The sequence below is a fragment of the Leuresthes tenuis genome, unplaced genomic scaffold (genome assembly GCF_036924035.1).
Source record: "Leuresthes tenuis unplaced genomic scaffold, fLeuTen1.0.hap1 SCAF_18, whole genome shotgun sequence".
NCBI classification, from domain to species: domain Eukaryota; kingdom Metazoa; phylum Chordata; class Actinopteri; order Atheriniformes; family Atherinopsidae; genus Leuresthes; species Leuresthes tenuis.
In genome coordinates, this window is record NW_027325372.1 from 16160046 (window position 1) to 16176258 (window position 16213).

At 40.8% G+C, this 16213-nt stretch overlaps 2 protein-coding genes across 5 annotated transcripts in view; both read left to right on the top strand.

Annotated features, from left to right (window-relative positions):
* Window positions 1-10677, top strand: part of ppp1r9a (protein phosphatase 1, regulatory subunit 9A) — a 50536-nt gene extending 39859 nt beyond the window's left edge. For 3 of the 4 annotated variants that reach the window (XM_072371010.1, XM_072371009.1, XM_072371011.1), the window contains exons 10-19: window positions 357-453; window positions 1162-1297; window positions 2807-2895; window positions 3659-3779; window positions 3923-3980; window positions 5232-5280; window positions 6946-7065; window positions 7358-7381; window positions 7778-7942; window positions 8380-10677. In XM_072371010.1, the coding sequence (XP_072227111.1) occupies window positions 357-453; window positions 1162-1297; window positions 2807-2895; window positions 3659-3779; window positions 3923-3980; window positions 5232-5280; window positions 6946-7065; window positions 7358-7381; window positions 7778-7942; window positions 8380-8562 (1042 nt within the window). In that variant the 3' untranslated portion in view covers window positions 8563-10677. The remainder of the gene's footprint in view (window positions 1-356; window positions 454-1161; window positions 1298-2806; window positions 2896-3658; window positions 3780-3922; window positions 3981-5231; window positions 5281-6945; window positions 7066-7357; window positions 7382-7777; window positions 7943-8379) is intronic. The other variant, XM_072371012.1, reaches the window with a different exon arrangement.
* Window positions 10678-11271: 594 nt separating this feature from the next.
* On the top strand, window positions 11272-14452 carry asb4 (ankyrin repeat and SOCS box containing 4). The gene is made up of 6 exons (XM_072370284.1): window positions 11272-11720; window positions 12002-12301; window positions 12411-12653; window positions 12764-13011; window positions 13157-13270; window positions 13509-14452. Exons 1-6 carry the CDS (start codon window positions 11411-11413, stop codon window positions 13695-13697), a joined length of 1404 nt encoding a protein of 467 aa, XP_072226385.1. The 5' UTR covers window positions 11272-11410; the 3' UTR covers window positions 13698-14452.
* Window positions 14453-16213: the final 1761 nt, after the last annotated feature.

Here is a 16213-nt window from a genome sequence, read left to right on the forward strand (position 1 = left end):
ACTGATGAAACAAACCCTCTATGCTTATCTGTAGCTGAGGACAGAGCTGCAGAGTAGAGCCAGTGAGTTTCCAATCCAAGGGCAAATCAAGCAAGATAAAAGAGCAGCATTTGGTAATCTTAGAAGCAAGAAGGTCTGTGTTGTGTATGTTCACTGTAAACAGCAAGGTCAGAGTGAAATGAGTCTTGCTGACGTCATCAAGCATCCTCACTCCCATATCGCTACAGCTAAGCCAGATGTCACTGTCAGGCATGATGAAGCATGATTTCATATGTGTTGTAAATGTGTCTTGTTTTCTTGTGTTAACACACATCGAGTCAGCACATAACAATCTGCACTCCCTCTTATTCCTCCAGAGAGGTGGAGTTCATCCAAAAGGAGGATGCAGAGAGGAGGCGGCTGGAGGAGGCTGAGAGAGCTCACCTGGCTGAGATCCAGGGACTGCAAGTTAGGGTAAACCATCTCTCTTCAATACTGTCAGTCTCCCATCTGTCATAACTGTACACCTTTGCCTGTCTACAAAATGCAATGTCATAAATCAATTAAAATTAAATTAAATTGAAGTACAAAGTACAAAGAAATAGACAGCCTTGAAAATGAGCTAATAACTAAGCAGCATAGCCATATGTTAATATAAGACACATAATAAACATTTTAAGTTCGGATATCAAACTCTGTATTGATTGGTTTCGTTACACCATGACAGTTGTAAGGGTATATACAACTGTTAGGGTCCATACTTTATAACCACATAGTTATCAAGTTGTCACAACCCCTCTTCCTCCCCTTGTTTCCTGTCCCTACAACCGTATTTTATTCTGCTCTACTCTTAGGCCTTTCTGTAGTCAATGCAACTGTCCCCTATTATCATTCTGCAGACTGAACTCTAATGCCTCCACTGTCTCACTGTCTGCACTGCACTGTAAAAAAAGAGAAAAGTTGTAGTGAAGAGTTGCACAGAAAGGAGTAGCGGAAAACTGTAGATTGCTGTAGTACAGCGGTCCTCTAGCTTCAAACACTGAGCTTTTGATACTTAGGCAACTCTACAACTGAAAGTTTTAACTATGTTCACCTCGTTGCACCATTTATTCAAGCTTTAAAGCAGATCTTTTTACAGGTAAATGTTCATAAACATTCTTTGATGGGTTCATCTCTTCACAGATTGCAGCATTAGAGTGCGAGTTAATGCAGCTGATGAAGCAGAATGGTATCCAGGTCAACAACAACAACAGCAACAGTTTTGAGAGGCACAGTGGCCAGCAGCACAGCCCCAACAGAGCTACAACACAAGCCAGAGGTCCGTTTCTAACAGGACTGGTTTTTGCTGGGGCAATTATTCTTTTTTGTTTTCATTTTTTTTTGTACCTTCTTGGCAAGAGAGCAGATAAGAACAACTCACATCAATCCAGACACACTCATCATGGACATGAATGCCACGGCAGTTTTGGACTTTCAGTTATTTCTCAGAAAATCTCAGAAACATTCTACTTTTTTTCTGATTGTACAGCATTCATTTTTAAGATCACAAATCTCTTGATGCAAGTGTATGAATGATCACTTCCCAGACCTCTCTAAGGTCCACAGGAACCGTATTGCTCACTATCTTAAAACTGCTCTTAGCTTCTCAAATGCTGGAAACTGCATCACTCATCCATAACAAGGCCCATACAAAGTATTATTATCATTATTGCATAAATTATTACAACACTAAATGAGTGACTTAATTGAAAAATGTACAGTCCCATGAGTTTTTGTGCTCAGCAGCATGAAACTCTCCGTGGTCCAAGCCACCTCACCCAGCTGCTGCTACATTGCAATTCAAGCTAAAGTAAAACGTGACAGAAATGTTTCATGACTTGCTGACACACAACGTTTGCATCTTACTTTTTAGAGTGCGTGTAGAAAATTAAAGCCTAAATCCTTTAGATTCTGTTAAGAACATGGTGTAGTGGTTTTCTCTTCAAATAGGCGAGTAATTGGTCATATTTGTGATTCCTGAACTTGATTTTTAGTGTTCTATTAAGTAATTTAATCAAACTATTAATTCTGAATGAACTTTCGAAGTTGCTGCATTTTATTTTTATTTTCTAACGTAAGCACACAGAGGAATGTTTTTGTCTCTATTCTAATGTGCAATTCAAACCTTCCCACGCGCCACTACCTCAGCCTTCACACACACTGCACCTCTGACTCAAATTTCACCGTGGACATTTGCAAACAAAAGCAAACAAGCAACCCATTTTGAGCACATCTGTCTGGCCTGGTCTTTTTAAGCTCCGTTGGCTTTATTTCAGCAGCTATATCTGTCAGAACAGTGCATGCACAATGAAGTGCCAAGTCTGCTACCGTTAGAGTGATTGGATCTGCACTGATACAAATGATGCTGTCCATTATGCAGTATTAAAACAGAGGGGGGGGGGGGGGGGATACACCCAGAATGAAAGCATGTGTGGGAGGAGAGGACAGGATCTGTTGATAATATCTTTCTTAAATCTAAGTCTTTCAGTCTTTGTTTCCTCTGACAGCATGTCCATGAGCGCTGAGGGAACTAGCTGGCTGATTATACATGGTATTAGTGTATATTAGAAAAGATCTGATAATTTAACTAATATGATTATTTTTTCATAGACTTCTTTAATGTGGGTCTCACCACAGGGTGCAGGCCATATAAGGTACATGTCCAGAACTGATAGGCGATCACTTTTTTAGGAAGAAAGAAAAAAAGCACTATACCGGGGAAAGGATTTTCTTCAATATCCTTTTATTGTTGTCTTTTCTCTGTGTTTTACGTGTGTTTTGGCTTTAGACCTGAAGGACGGCTCTCCCTACTCACCCAGCAAAAAGAAGGACTCCAGAGGAGTTGCCCGAGATAGCATCAGTTCAACAGAGGGAGAGGTTTGTATGAATTTAGTCTTTTACTCAGTGAAGCTGAAGAAGCCGAAGCATTGTTATTTGAGCCAACAGATTTTGTATTTATCAGCATCCGCTGAAATATCGGACAGATGTGATTTGAACAGATGTAATTTTTATTAAGTCAAGCTCTGTTATTCTCCTTAGACTACACTTACTTTGCCACGTTGTTGATTTCACAAACAGTGTGCAACTAGTGTGCATGCATCTTCATCGGCCTGCTAGTGTGCCTTAAATTCTCGATTATTCCACTTCATTTCTTTTAATGGATTAATTACTGTGTGGTAATCTGCCACTTCACTTAGCCTGTGCTGCTGTCACAACTTGTCGTCTCTCTCAGTGTGATAATAACAGCCAGTCTTTTCTCTGGAAGAAAGGCTTTTGTGTGGCTAATGCTGTCACTTAGCACAGCAGAAGAGATTTAAGATTAGATAACAACTTGAAATCAGAACTGGCAGGAACACAAGAATCAAGGCACTGTGGTGCCTCCAAAGGAAAAGAGGCCAAGGAATTAGAAATGGCAAAAGTATGTCAAGTGACTTCTGTCAAATTAGTCTGCTGCCCTGATTGTTCAGATCAGATCCTCCTCTTTCCTGAGCTGTTTCTCTCCTCTTTCTAATTCATTTTTGTCCTATGCATATCCATCTTCCTTTCTATTTTATGTGCATCTGTCACTCATTACTTCCCACACCTCTCCTTGTTTTCATTCCCTCCTCCATCAACCTCATCTTTCTTCCTCCGTATTCAGATCTCTGAAGCTCATGCAAGCCCAGCCCACAGTCGCTCTGGCTCGATTCGCAGTGATGGAGGAGCAGCAGGCCTTAGGGCCCCTGGCAGTGCAGAGGGCTCCCCCAGAAAAACACTGCACGGTTAGTACACCTGCACCCTCCTAATGCGCAATTACCTGTACTGGCATGTTTGCTGCCACAATTTTCATATTCATCGTCTTTTTTAAAATGTTTTTAACACATGGAGTAAGAGGGATCTCATTGTGTGATGTTTCTGATCGCAGGCTCCCAGTCTCCTGCAATGTCAAGTTTAGAGGAGCAAAGACAAGACCTAGACCCTGGGTAAGACAGAAAATAAGGCCATGTTTTTCTTCTGTTATCATTCCGAGAGCTTCGGTTCATAATACATTGTTAAGATAAATGTAGCACTTGACAGGCAATCTGCAGGAAATAAATGTTATGGTTCGCTGAGGGAGAGCGCGGCACAGCCAGGAGCAGAAAAGACAAATATGATTGATTATCATTGCAAAAATAAATAAGGACAGCACTCCGGCTGGTAGTTAGTGGGGCAGTCAAAGAAGGCAGTGATGACACCGATGCAAAACCAAAATGTTATCCTAAGAAACAGCAGGAGCATAACAAAAACCAGCAAAGGTAGAAGAAGCCAGGACAGGGCGGTGATCACACACAGGAAAACAATATACAACGGGAACTGCTGCAGTACTGATGATTAACATAAAAAGACAATCTGAGTCCTGGGGGCTGAACAGAAGAGAGGATATATAGCGAGTGAGTAATGAGCTGATTGAATATAGATGAGGTGAGGAAAAGTGGCCAGAAACTACTCAAATAACAGAAGAGAGACTGACTGAGGAAAGTAAAGATAACACATTAAACCCTAAATCATTTGTACATTTCCGTCAAGATATTCAATGCACATTTTGAAAAGGTTGATGGCAACAGAAAAGTTTAAACGAATAAATTTTTACAAACATGTTTATACAGTTGTCTTTTTGTGAGGTTGGAAACAACCATTTGCAAATAAGCTCTGATGTATTGAATGTTTGATGAACAATTCCAAAGGATGCACAATGTCAGACATGTCAGACATGTCAGACATTGTCTGACATAAGAGAATAATCAGGGCTCGCTCAAATTTCTGAAGACACGAGGAATGTGATGAGAAAATAAAACTAAAGGTGATGTGATATTTTCATGTGCATGAATGTGATCAGACATGGATGACAGCTGCTAAAAGATAAAGAACAAAGCACAGGAAAGATTCAGGATCTACTCTGTGACAACCAAAACCTGCTTCGTATAGTTTAGCTCAACTGCGCTTTTTTCACTTTACACTGTCACTTTCACCTGGAAACAGGTGAAAACAATGTTAATACATCAGAATTACAGATCTGCTTTCTGTTTTCCTTCTCTGCCTCCATGCATGTGTGTGATGACGCTCTGTTGCAGGTCCACATTCCCTTTTTAGCTGTGCTACAACGATTGTTGGCTCATCACTCTGAATTCGGTTGCAATTGTCATCGCTGCCTTCTATTTGATTTATCCCTCACAAGATTATTCTTTCTCTCACAGCTCCACAGAGCCATCAGCACACGATGTTCCAGAGAAACGCAAGGCCAAGGTACGTCAGATTAGTTGACTGGCACAGTGGGCAAAGAAAATTTCCCTTTGCAGATTATTTACAGTGAAGGCAAGACAAAACACTTAAAAGACTCTATAGCGTCAACTCCAACAGCATCACTGCATACCTCAGGGTCAAAACTCTCACAGTTTATTTGTGTTTCATGTATTGTGTCATTTCTGTTGAACAGAGCTCACTTACATGGCCCCAGTTCTTCTCCTATTCATATTATGTGGTATTGTATTCTTTCATGTTTTATCACTTATAACAACTTATTGAAATGGAAAGAAGTTGGTAATCTAAGAGGTAAATGAGGGTGCTAGTATGAAGGGAAATTCTTGTACTGCCTAATTGCATTATTCTGTAACTGTCTTATCAGCGGCAAAAGAAATCAATGAGTAGATCAGTATAATCCTTAATCTCTATTGATTTTGAGCTTCACTGCAAAGAATGACCATTATAGCATTTTGTAGATGTTTTTCTAAGTCATGATTAAAATATTCCTGTATAAATCATGTCCCACATGAAAACGAATGCGTGCCCTGATGCACCTTGACCTGGTTAGCTGCCATCCGGCTACACTGAGATTAAAGTTTTTTGACGTGGACATTTTTTGCAGTGCAGAAACTTGCATGAAAACTCTTTCTAATCCAGGGGAATATCAGATTTAGTTACCATAGGATTAAGAAGGGGATTAATTTTTTTATCCTGAACAAGTCCTGTGCTTTTCACTCTCCAAGGACAAGCTTAGCTGAAGATGAGTGCACGGCAGAAGATAAATCAATGCAGAATTTATGTTCATTAATAGTAATGTCAGGCTTTTAGGTGAGGAGTCAACCCAAAGAGCTGCAGGTCTGAGCCTGCAAGATTACCGTAGTCTAAATTTTACCTCGAGCACCACTAAGGCTCTCAGATAACACTAAGACACTAAGATAACTCCTCTAAGCTGCTATAGACAAAATGTTTTATTGTAATTTGTCATTAAAGCCTTTGAGAACCAATGTGTAAAGCTGGAGGAAAAAGGGAAAAATGCTTATTCTGGAAGAAAGCTGTTTCTCTCTTAGTTCAAAACAGCATTTCAGGCTCCATCTAATGACGATGTCTAGTGCTGTGCACACATTTCTCATCAAAGGCAGTGTGCACTGCTCAGCAGCTCTTCGCTCTGAAATTATGAGTGTAGATATTACATCTTAATGATGTAACTCTCTGAGTGTCCACACTATCTCATAAGGACACCGCCTCGATGAGAGATCCACTAATCACATTTACAGTGCTGTAATGGAACATCCTAAAAATGAGGGATATGCATAGCCCTTCCTGCAATCAGACAACTTGAATATATTAGTCCTCTGTACTTTTTAATGCCTTGAAGTAGTCGAATGAAGAACACCTGTCATTCTAACACATACTCAGAGGGAAGCCTTCATGTTTTCATTCATTTACTCCTTATCCAGCCTTTCTCACTAAGGCATACACTTAATAACTTTAATCTTTGATTAAATTAATATTATTGGCATACTGATGCAACATCATGTTACTTTTAATCAATAACATTTCACAGAACTTTCAGTTTGACAGACGCACTCCAACCAATCACATAAATCCTGTGTCAAAGCCAGCTGGCTCTCACCATGATCCTTACAAGGGTGTTTTTGGATTTCTTAGGCGCCAACTCTGAGTGACGATCAGAGTGCCAGCAGCAGCAGCTCAGTGGAGATCAGCGGTCTGCTTGGTGAAGCCAAGATGTCAGGACGCTCACACACCCGGGTGTTCTCCTCGAATGAGGTGCACAGACGCTCGTAAAAATGTCTTTTTTTTCTCAGTGGAAAGTTTCTCTTAAAATGTTGATCGTATTTTTGAAATGCGCAAATTCAAGGCTGTACATTTACACTGCTGGACTGCACCAAAAGTATCACTTGGAATGCAGTTCAGATTATTCAGTGCTCCGAGCCCATGCTCATAAAAAAGCACAGTATGTCAGTGCCCCTGAAATAGGCTGCTGTTGAGGAAGCCATTTAATCTCTGATCTGTCAACATCTTAGTCCTTCTCTGTTGTTTTCCATGCTGCAACATTCAGAGTCTGGATATGATAGATGATGAGGTGAGACCAAGGCTGCCCGCCTCCAGAGGTTGTGTGTTATCCTGCGTGTCTTTTTGTTTGTGGGGTTCTACGTAAACCATTTGTCTTGTATTTCATTGCAACACATCATCATCACGGTGGATATGGATCATTTATTCGTGGCAGTCTGACTGAATGTGTGTGGTGGGCCTATTTTGTCTATTGTTGACTTTTGGATTATAGTTTTTGTGTTTTGTCTATTGCAGATGTATTTTGCATCTCAGTCCCACTATAAATCTGAATTTAGGCCTCACTGTTATTTCAGCTGCTGTTGACTTCCTGTGAACTCGTAATTCCTCCCGTCTCAGTTGAATAATTATTTTAGAGCTGCATGATTGTGTGTCTTACTCTTTTTCCTACTTTCTCATGAATCTTCAGATCTTAGACGAGCATCAGTGGCAAAACCGCAGCATCACAGAGTGGACCTCACAGCAAGTGGCACGCTGGCTCATGAGCATCAGCTTAGAACACCATATCCCAGAATTCACTGCCAAAAACATAAATGGAGAGCAGCTGCTACAGCTGGACAGCACTGAGCTAAAGGTAACTTTAGAAATTCAGATATTTCGTTTAATGCACACATTTTTATGACATTTTTTTACATGCGCATGAAATGAAAAGTTATTAAAGATCTTCCAGGTTTTTTCTTTTTCAATTAGCCACCAGCTTTGTAAGAGCTGCCTGACTGTGTTCATTTTCCAAAAGCATCTGTCAAACTGGTTCACTTTGTTTTCCAGCATCAAGGACTTGATTAAAAACTAACAAAGAAAAAGAATACATGGTTATTGCACAGCAGAAAAGTTGGGTTCCAGTACTGCCACCAGGGTATCAAAGAGTAATACTGACATAGTGAAATACACTTTGAAACAATAAAAATAATTCTGCAGTTTTACTGTTATAACTCTACTTGTTCATGATACCAGATCAATTTGAGCCTGTATCAAAAATCTTTTGATTATGCACATCATTTTTTTTTTCAGGCACTTGGAGTCACTTCTTCCCAGGACCGTAACCTGATCAAGAAAAAGATTAAAGACCTCAAAATTGCGATGGAGAAAGCCCTGAGGAACAAGGAGAAAATAGAGAAACAGCGTGAGAAGCTACGAAAGAGAGAGCTGGAGCAGCAGCAGAGAGACGCGTGCGAAGAAAATCCAGCGGAGTGAAAGGAACCCTCAGTTTACCTCCCGTTTTACTGTAGCACGACACCAAGTAGCATCTCGCAAAACAGAACGTCTGCAGGCCCCATTAACAACCCCTAAAGGGACGCCTGTGCTGTAGTTCTCAGTGGTGGAGCTCCACACCCGACTGTCTGAGGTTGTTCAGTGCAAAATTAAACCAAAAGGAGCAGTTGGATGACAGAATACTGCCCTTCATTTGCCTCATCGTACACCCACCTTGCGTTTTTAGCCTTTTGAGAATTTATCGAGTTCTATTTATTTGTTGTTTATAGCTGTAAATTAGGTTTATTTATTCATATCCAGAAGTCGTATATGAAAAGTTCATTGCATCTTTCTCCCATATTACCTTCAGTGTCTTTTTCCCATCAAAGCATCTCTGGACATAAAGACCGTGTACATGTACAGTGATAAATACAGATACAAATATGTCTGATGTGCCATTTCAATAGACTTATATGAATCCTGTTCAAATATATTGATCAGCAGAATCTATTGCTTTTAAGTGGATACAGGTCAGGTCTGTGTGGTGGAATTTACAAGGCATTGCTCCTCTCCCACCACTGGGTGTCCCCATGCTGCGTACTCTCACTACTACTGAAAGCGACACTGGAACTCTCCAGCAGAACTGGACTGGGAATCAAGTTTCACTGGAAATGAAAAATATCTCACCAATAAGGACACTGGAAGTGCAAACACTGTAAATGTGACCTGTGCACTGGCCTGCAGTGCTCCTTACCATATAAATACTAAAGCAGCTCTCAAAGTATGAATAACAAGGACATACTCTATTCACTGGACTGGTTCTAATAGTGATCTTCAGGTACTATGTAATCAGTAATTCGTAACTTACCTAACCCGTTAAACACAAACAAAAAAAAAAAGATAAAAATGAAAGTTCCCGCTCATATGCATAATGTTGCTTTGATTCAGCTTGTAACCTGCTTTTGACCTCTTTTTATATTCAGTAACAAAGTAAGACCCCGCTGCTGCCTTTAGAAATTCTATAGTAGTAGAATACGTCTGAACTCTACCTGCTTCTGTGTGAGTGTCAAAACACATACATACTAAACTAATGGATCCATTTGTTCTGCTCTCTCCAAAGAATCCCATGTCAAAGCTCTTCGTTTAGTTTTCTCTGGAATAATCCTAGCAACACTGAGGAGGGCTGCCATTGAGATGGTTTCTGTGATCAAAGACGGAGACAGCATGATGCAGCACATGTGGTCTTTTAAAGGTTAATACACTTGATGTTACACTGAAAATTGCTCTCCACGAATACATCATGTTTGAATTTGATTGTGAAATTGGTTTGGTTAATACTTGACATTGAACTTGATATTTTGATTACCTTTTTAAGAAGTCCTTGAAACGACTTCACCTGATGTATGCCCACAGCTCTTACTTAAGGGCTATGAAGCCCAAAGAGATCCCTTATAATACTTGTATATTATTCTCAAAAATCTTTCTGTAGGTTTATAAATACATTTAGAGTGATAGAAGTGAGGGGAGCTTTGATAATGGTCTCCTTTTTGTCTTAAGAAGCCTTTGTGATGTGCTGCTAACAGGTTAAGGACGACAATAGTTGGGGTTTCAGATACTTCCGTCACTGATCAAAGTTATTTATTTAGTACTATATTTTTAGAAGCAACTAATTATTGTTTATTGTAACTTATTGAAAAAAGAGAATCAAGAGTTTTATTATCACCCAATAATGATTGATCCAGATTTGTATGATTACTTCTTTTTGCCAAAACATGACTAAAACTTCTCATTAAAAACACTTTTAGATTTAAGTGGCTGTTATCACATGAAGGATTTCAAAGTTACTGCACAGAGAGAAGAAAAAACAGTGGTATTGTCCAATTGTGCTTGTGGTTTTCCTCTAATAAAATCACAGTGCTGCCCCAGTGCTACTCCTCTAAACTGCTCATAATGTATTCTTATGAAATATTTTGTAACATTTGAACCCCTCTGTGAATAACCCCGCTCCCTTTACAAGGCAGTCCGCAGACTGCACTCTTTTGACTCTTTTGTACGTATAGTTAAACACTGAGAGCAATATGCTTTAAGAATCCTAAAGAAGCCTTGTTTTATATTGTGTCAGTGTGTTTGTGCAGTTTGTCCGAGGGCTGAGAAGACCTGAGCTGCAAATGTGAATCGACAGTCGATCTTTTCTACGTGTTAGACTGAGTTTGCCTTGCCCTGCGTGTGGATGAGACCTTGGTGCTCCTGGCTGGCAAAACTACCCATATGTTACAATTCATGTCTGGAAGCATCTGTGATTCATGTACATACAGAGCAAAAGATAACTGACATAAACAGCTAGCCATGCTTTCACTCTTAAAAAGCTATGCTTACTTTCCCTCTCCTTTTTGGTCATTGCCTGGCTCTCTTTTTTTTGCATTCTGAAAAGTTTTAAAGGGCAGCTACCTGTCACACTGAATAAAATGTGCAGTCACTGTCCACAATTTGCTTCTGTTTCTTCTTTTTTTTCGCTGTTGACCAAATCTACGTCCCACACAGAAACAAGCTGAAATCAGTTGCATTTGATGCCTTTCTGTCTAAACTTTTGTTGTTGTCATGCTCCTGTAATACTTTAAAGGCGGGTTATTTTTACCATGTGACCTTCCACTGCGTGATGGACATCAAGTCAGCCAACGCTGCCTTTAAAGCCCCCCCCTGCTTTCTATTTATAATCAAATCTCATTTTACTCTACCGCTATTTTCATCCTCTCATGACAACCTCCTGCCACTTGTTTGCAGTCTTCCTCTACTTCATATCCGCCTTCCTTCCTTATACAACTCCTATTACAATGCATATGGAGGCCATGCTATGGTGGATATGCTTCATTCCTTCATTGTCACTATTTGTACATTTATTTCCAATCTCATCCATGCCTTGTGGACAATATTAGAGCCTGAGTCGGCTGGTTTGGCAACACAAGGCCACTCTCTCTACGATATCATGGAGGACATGAGCCCCACACAAGTGGCTGTCAAGGAGCTAAAGGAACAGTTTCTGAGAGCCCTGCAGACCAACGATGCACAGGAGGTCCTGAAGATTCTGCACACTGGCAAACTAGACATTGACACAGTACTGGATGTGGATGACCCCGGCATGGTCCTGGCCTCATACAAACAAGGTGAGAAATGAAGAGTTTTGTATTATACGTTTATAAAAAGGTTAACCACTAGGTGGTGCTAAACATCCATAAATCCTAAACCTGGCTACAGCGAGTGGCAACATTTTTACAGATCATTTCAATATAAATGTATTATTTTGGAAAATGCAGTGTAATCAGATGTCCTGTGTGTACTTTAGTGTCATCCTTAAATTCTTGCATCACACTTTAATGTGAAAGCTTTTCAAAACATTTGACATTTGTTGTCACTTCAGAACACTTCATTGTCGGATATTTTTCAGGTTACTGGCTACCGAGTTACAAACTGGAGAAGTCCTGGGCGATGGGCATCCATGTATGTGTGATGTACAATGCTGTGGAAACGGCACTAGTGCTCCTTCAGAAAGGAGCGGCCGTCAACCGGATGCCTAATGGGAAGACACCACTGCATGTGGCCTGTGAGGTCTCCAACAGCGACTTTGTGGCCTTGCTTCTGGCTAACGGAGCAAAGGTCAACAGCCTGTCCCTGAGTGGACATGCGCCGCTGCACTTCTGCATCAACAAGGAGTCTGTAGACTGTGCCAAGCAGCTCATCCTCAAAGGTAAGAAAACAAGGGTGCATGCTTACATGGATTTTATTACCAGATAAAACCAGAAGTGCTGGTGCTTTGAAAGTCTGAACATCCTAACATTATAATTCTTCCTTTGGAGGTGCAAAAATCAACATAGTCAGCGACAATAATGAAGAGGACACACCGCTGCACACAGCAGCCAGATATGGCATCCCAGAGCTGACGGCCTTGTTTTTGGCCCACAGAGCATCTGTGAATGCTGTCAACTCTTTCCGAGAGACCCCTCTGATGACTGCTGTCTTCTGGTCTTTCGATTCTAAAGAGCAAATCTACAGCCAAGATCACCATATTGTCTGTCGCCTCCTTCTTGATCACAAAGCTGGTGAGAGGGTCTAGATCAATCGTCTTGACAATGACTAAAAATAAGCTAAACAGTCATCGTTTCTAAGAAACGTAGCTATGTGTTGAAAAAGAAATTGCCCTCCGTTGCAGATCCCAACCTTAAAGAAGAGGACAAAAAAACAGCTCTACACAAGGCAGCCTGGAACTGTGATCATGTCCTGATGCAGATGCTGCTGGAGGCCGGAGCGGATCCCCGCACCATGGACATCAATGGCTGTGCCCCCATTCAGTACCTCCTCAAAGTAACAGATGTACGGCCGATGGCCATCCATGAGCTCTGCTATCAGCTGCTGCTCAACCATAATTCAGCCCGGATCTACCCTCCACAATTCCACAAGGTGCAGCAGTGTGAAGTTGATGTGGGCTTTATTTGTCTTTTCTTTGCATGTCTAAGTATCAGTGGCAAACTTTATGTTGATAGGGAAAGGTCGCCTGTAAGATTCAGACGCTTTACGATGTTAAGATGTGTGATGTTTTGGACAGGTGTTGCAGTCCTGCCACGATTACCCAAGAGCTGTAGAAATCATGGTCAACTCTTATGAACGTTTAAAGCCTACGAAAAAATGGAGAGCTGCTATTCCTGATGACTGCTATCAGGTAATATTTGTAAAGGTTGTTCCTCTTCTCTTTTCTGAGTTACTAAGATAGTATACAGCAATATAAAACACTAAAAGCCATATTCTTTGCCCTTTTAACCGTGCATTAAATCTCTGGCATATTAGCTGTCCTGTCAAAGGGATGAGTGTAGCTGGAACTGCGTGCAGAGTGCAGCTCTCCTGCCCCTAAATGGTAGAAATGACTTTGACTGTGTCGGTTTCTTTTTTTTTCTTCTTAGCGGCATAAAGACTTCTATGACTCAATGTTTGCTGTTTGCAGCAACACTCCTCGCAGCCTGCTTCACCTCACCAGATGTGCCATTAGAGCCAGTCTGCGTGGCCTCTGTCATCAAGGAGTCACGCGGCTGCCTCTACCATCTCCCATGAAGAAATATGTATTATTAGAACCCGAGGGGATACTGTATTGATGAAGAAACTTTTATAACACTATGAGACAAAGCCCAAATGCCACCTGATGGTCTACAAACGAAAAAAAGGACAATGCTAAGTTGGAAAGTGAATATCAATGACAGAAGTTTTTATCTTCAAAAGAAGAGTCTTTCCTGTCTGTCAGTGAAGATGAAACTACCGCAAGCTACATACAAGCTGTTTATGCTGAAGTGGAACCTAAATCACGTGATATTGAGCTGTTTTAAAGGTGAACACGATGGAGGAAATTTTCCGACTCATTACTAATTAGTTAACTGTTCAACTATATATGTGCAGAGTTTAAGGAGACAGGTGATAGCATGACCTCTTTCACCTTCTACAAAGGCTGTTTTTAACTTCCTCTCAAGTTAGCGAAGTGTCTCTCAGTAATAACGTCCTAGTTATTTTTCACCTAAGCAGTGTTGACCAACTTATCATGCTGCTATGGTGCTGCCTCATGCTGAAGAGGATCCAGATCTACCCGGCAACCAGCCTTAATGCTCACTCTCAAACTTATGATATTCCTATTTTTATAGAACACACACTTGACCAACCACTCCACAACAAGTGCTTGCTTTCCCAGTGGACAGCACTTTGCCATGAGCATAGCCCAGTTCTCACGGACGATAACAGACAATAGACAGACGGTAACTTGTATTTTGTCAAGCTTTATCAGAGGGTCCAGATCAAAGCAGAACTTACTAACTTGAGTAAAAGTAATGTTTTGTCAAATCTGTTGAAAGTGTCACCATGCCCAGACAGCAATATATTGATTTTTAAAAAATGGCTTTTATAATGCATCTAAGGTGACCAATGAGAATCCCTGATTGAAAACAACCAATCAGAAGCCAAAAGAAGTTGCCAAACTGGTGCCAATCCCAGTTGTTTTTACAGTAACATTTTTAATCATATTTTAAAGTTGGGTCTCTAAGTTCACTGAAGTTGTGCCCCCCACCTCCCTCTTATTATTTACAGTTACAACTATGTTACTCTCATGACTTATCAGCTGTTAAAGCTATATGACCAGTGCTTGCTAATATGAAAACGTAATTAAAGCATAACCATCCATCCATCCATCCATTTTCTATACCGTCAATCCATCGGTTGGGTAGCGGGTGGGCTGGAGCCTATCCCAGCAGTCATTGGGCGAAAAGCGGGGTACACCCTGGACAGGTCGCCAGTTAAAGCATAACCAGTACAATGGATTTGATGCTAAAATAGAATGGATTCTATAACTGACATCTTTCTCCGCTCTGCGCAAAGGGAGGGGGGGGAACTTGCAAGTTGTTCACACTCAAAGCCTTCCTTCTGAAGGGCACAAACTTTCACTTTAACTCGATATTACATTACCTTTGAGCTGCTTTCCATTCTTCCATACCCTCTCACTGAAGTGTTTCTGGTGCAGTGTAAAGTCTCACACTGCTTTGTGAATCTCCTGTTGGCCTGTAATCTTGTATGTAGCACTGTCTCAGTCGGTTTCATTCAGGTGTGAAGTCTAATTTAACACAGACACAATACAGCAAAGCTGCAGAAGAAAGCGCACACTACATTAAAGCTCTGTGGAGAAAGACACTGAGGAGAACAAACTGAGCCGGCACCTCAGTTCAACTGTTTTTATTTCTGGCTGTTCTGGACTTTTGAAAAATCCTGTTTCCACACTGATGATTCTGTATTATTTTATGTATGCATGCATGAGATACCTCAAGTTGCATCAATCATTTACTACTGATAATGTCAGTAGGTATGTATTAGTATAACCCATATCTGTCCATAGGTCAGACACACAGATAAGTGTGTCTTCGACTTCTATTTAAAATTTGAATCTAAGATGTCTCTTTGCATATTGCGAAAACAGGATGAGCTGGTTCAAAACTACCTTCCATTCATTTTGTTGAAGGGCCCAGCTCTTTGTATACGCTGCCTTTTAATGCCTATGCTATGACAGTTTGACACGTCTCAGCTTATTAAATAAAAGGTCACGAAGGCCGTCTCAAGACTGAGAGAAACCTGAATCAATGCAAACACTGCAATTTAACAGAGCAGCGCAAAGGTTTGTGCTACAAATCTGTTATTTACTCTTTCATTTAGCTTAGTAGAACAGCTTAGTCAAGTGTCTTTTAACAGACTTTAGACAACATTTGTAAGCGTAGAACAAAGACGCACATTACAACTCTGTTGTAGCTGTGCATGTGTGTGATGTTGGGTTACAGGGAACATTGTTTGGATAACTAAAAGGTCAGACTTAAAATAAACCAGTGAGGGTCAAACGCCCTGGCAGAAACTCCTTTGAAAAAAAACTGTGAGGGGGGGGAAATGCTCAGCGATTTTATATTTCCCTTTTACTTTCGGTGTTTGCACTACTGCAGCGCAAATAAAGACTAAATTGAGTTGAAGGTGGCAAAGAAAGAAGGGCAACCAGAACATCAATGGGCACACTAATGAAGCTGCATAATAAAACAGGACAGACTGTTCTCTGCCTGTACTGGCAGCTGGCCACGAGAAGCCACTGGACTGT

Bases quoted from the DNA above. Each gene is read 5' to 3' on its own strand.
- asb4 (XM_072370284.1), top strand. From the start codon at position 11,411: ATGGTGGATATGCTTCATTCCTTCATTGTCACTATTTGTACATTTATT. The intron at 12,654-12,763 runs GTGAGAGGGTCT...CCTCCGTTGCAG, and splicing joins CCTTCTTGATCACAAAGCTG to ATCCCAACCTTAAAGAAGAG. The intron at 13,012-13,156 runs GTGCAGCAGTGT...TGTTTTGGACAG, and splicing joins ACCCTCCACAATTCCACAAG to GTGTTGCAGTCCTGCCACGA.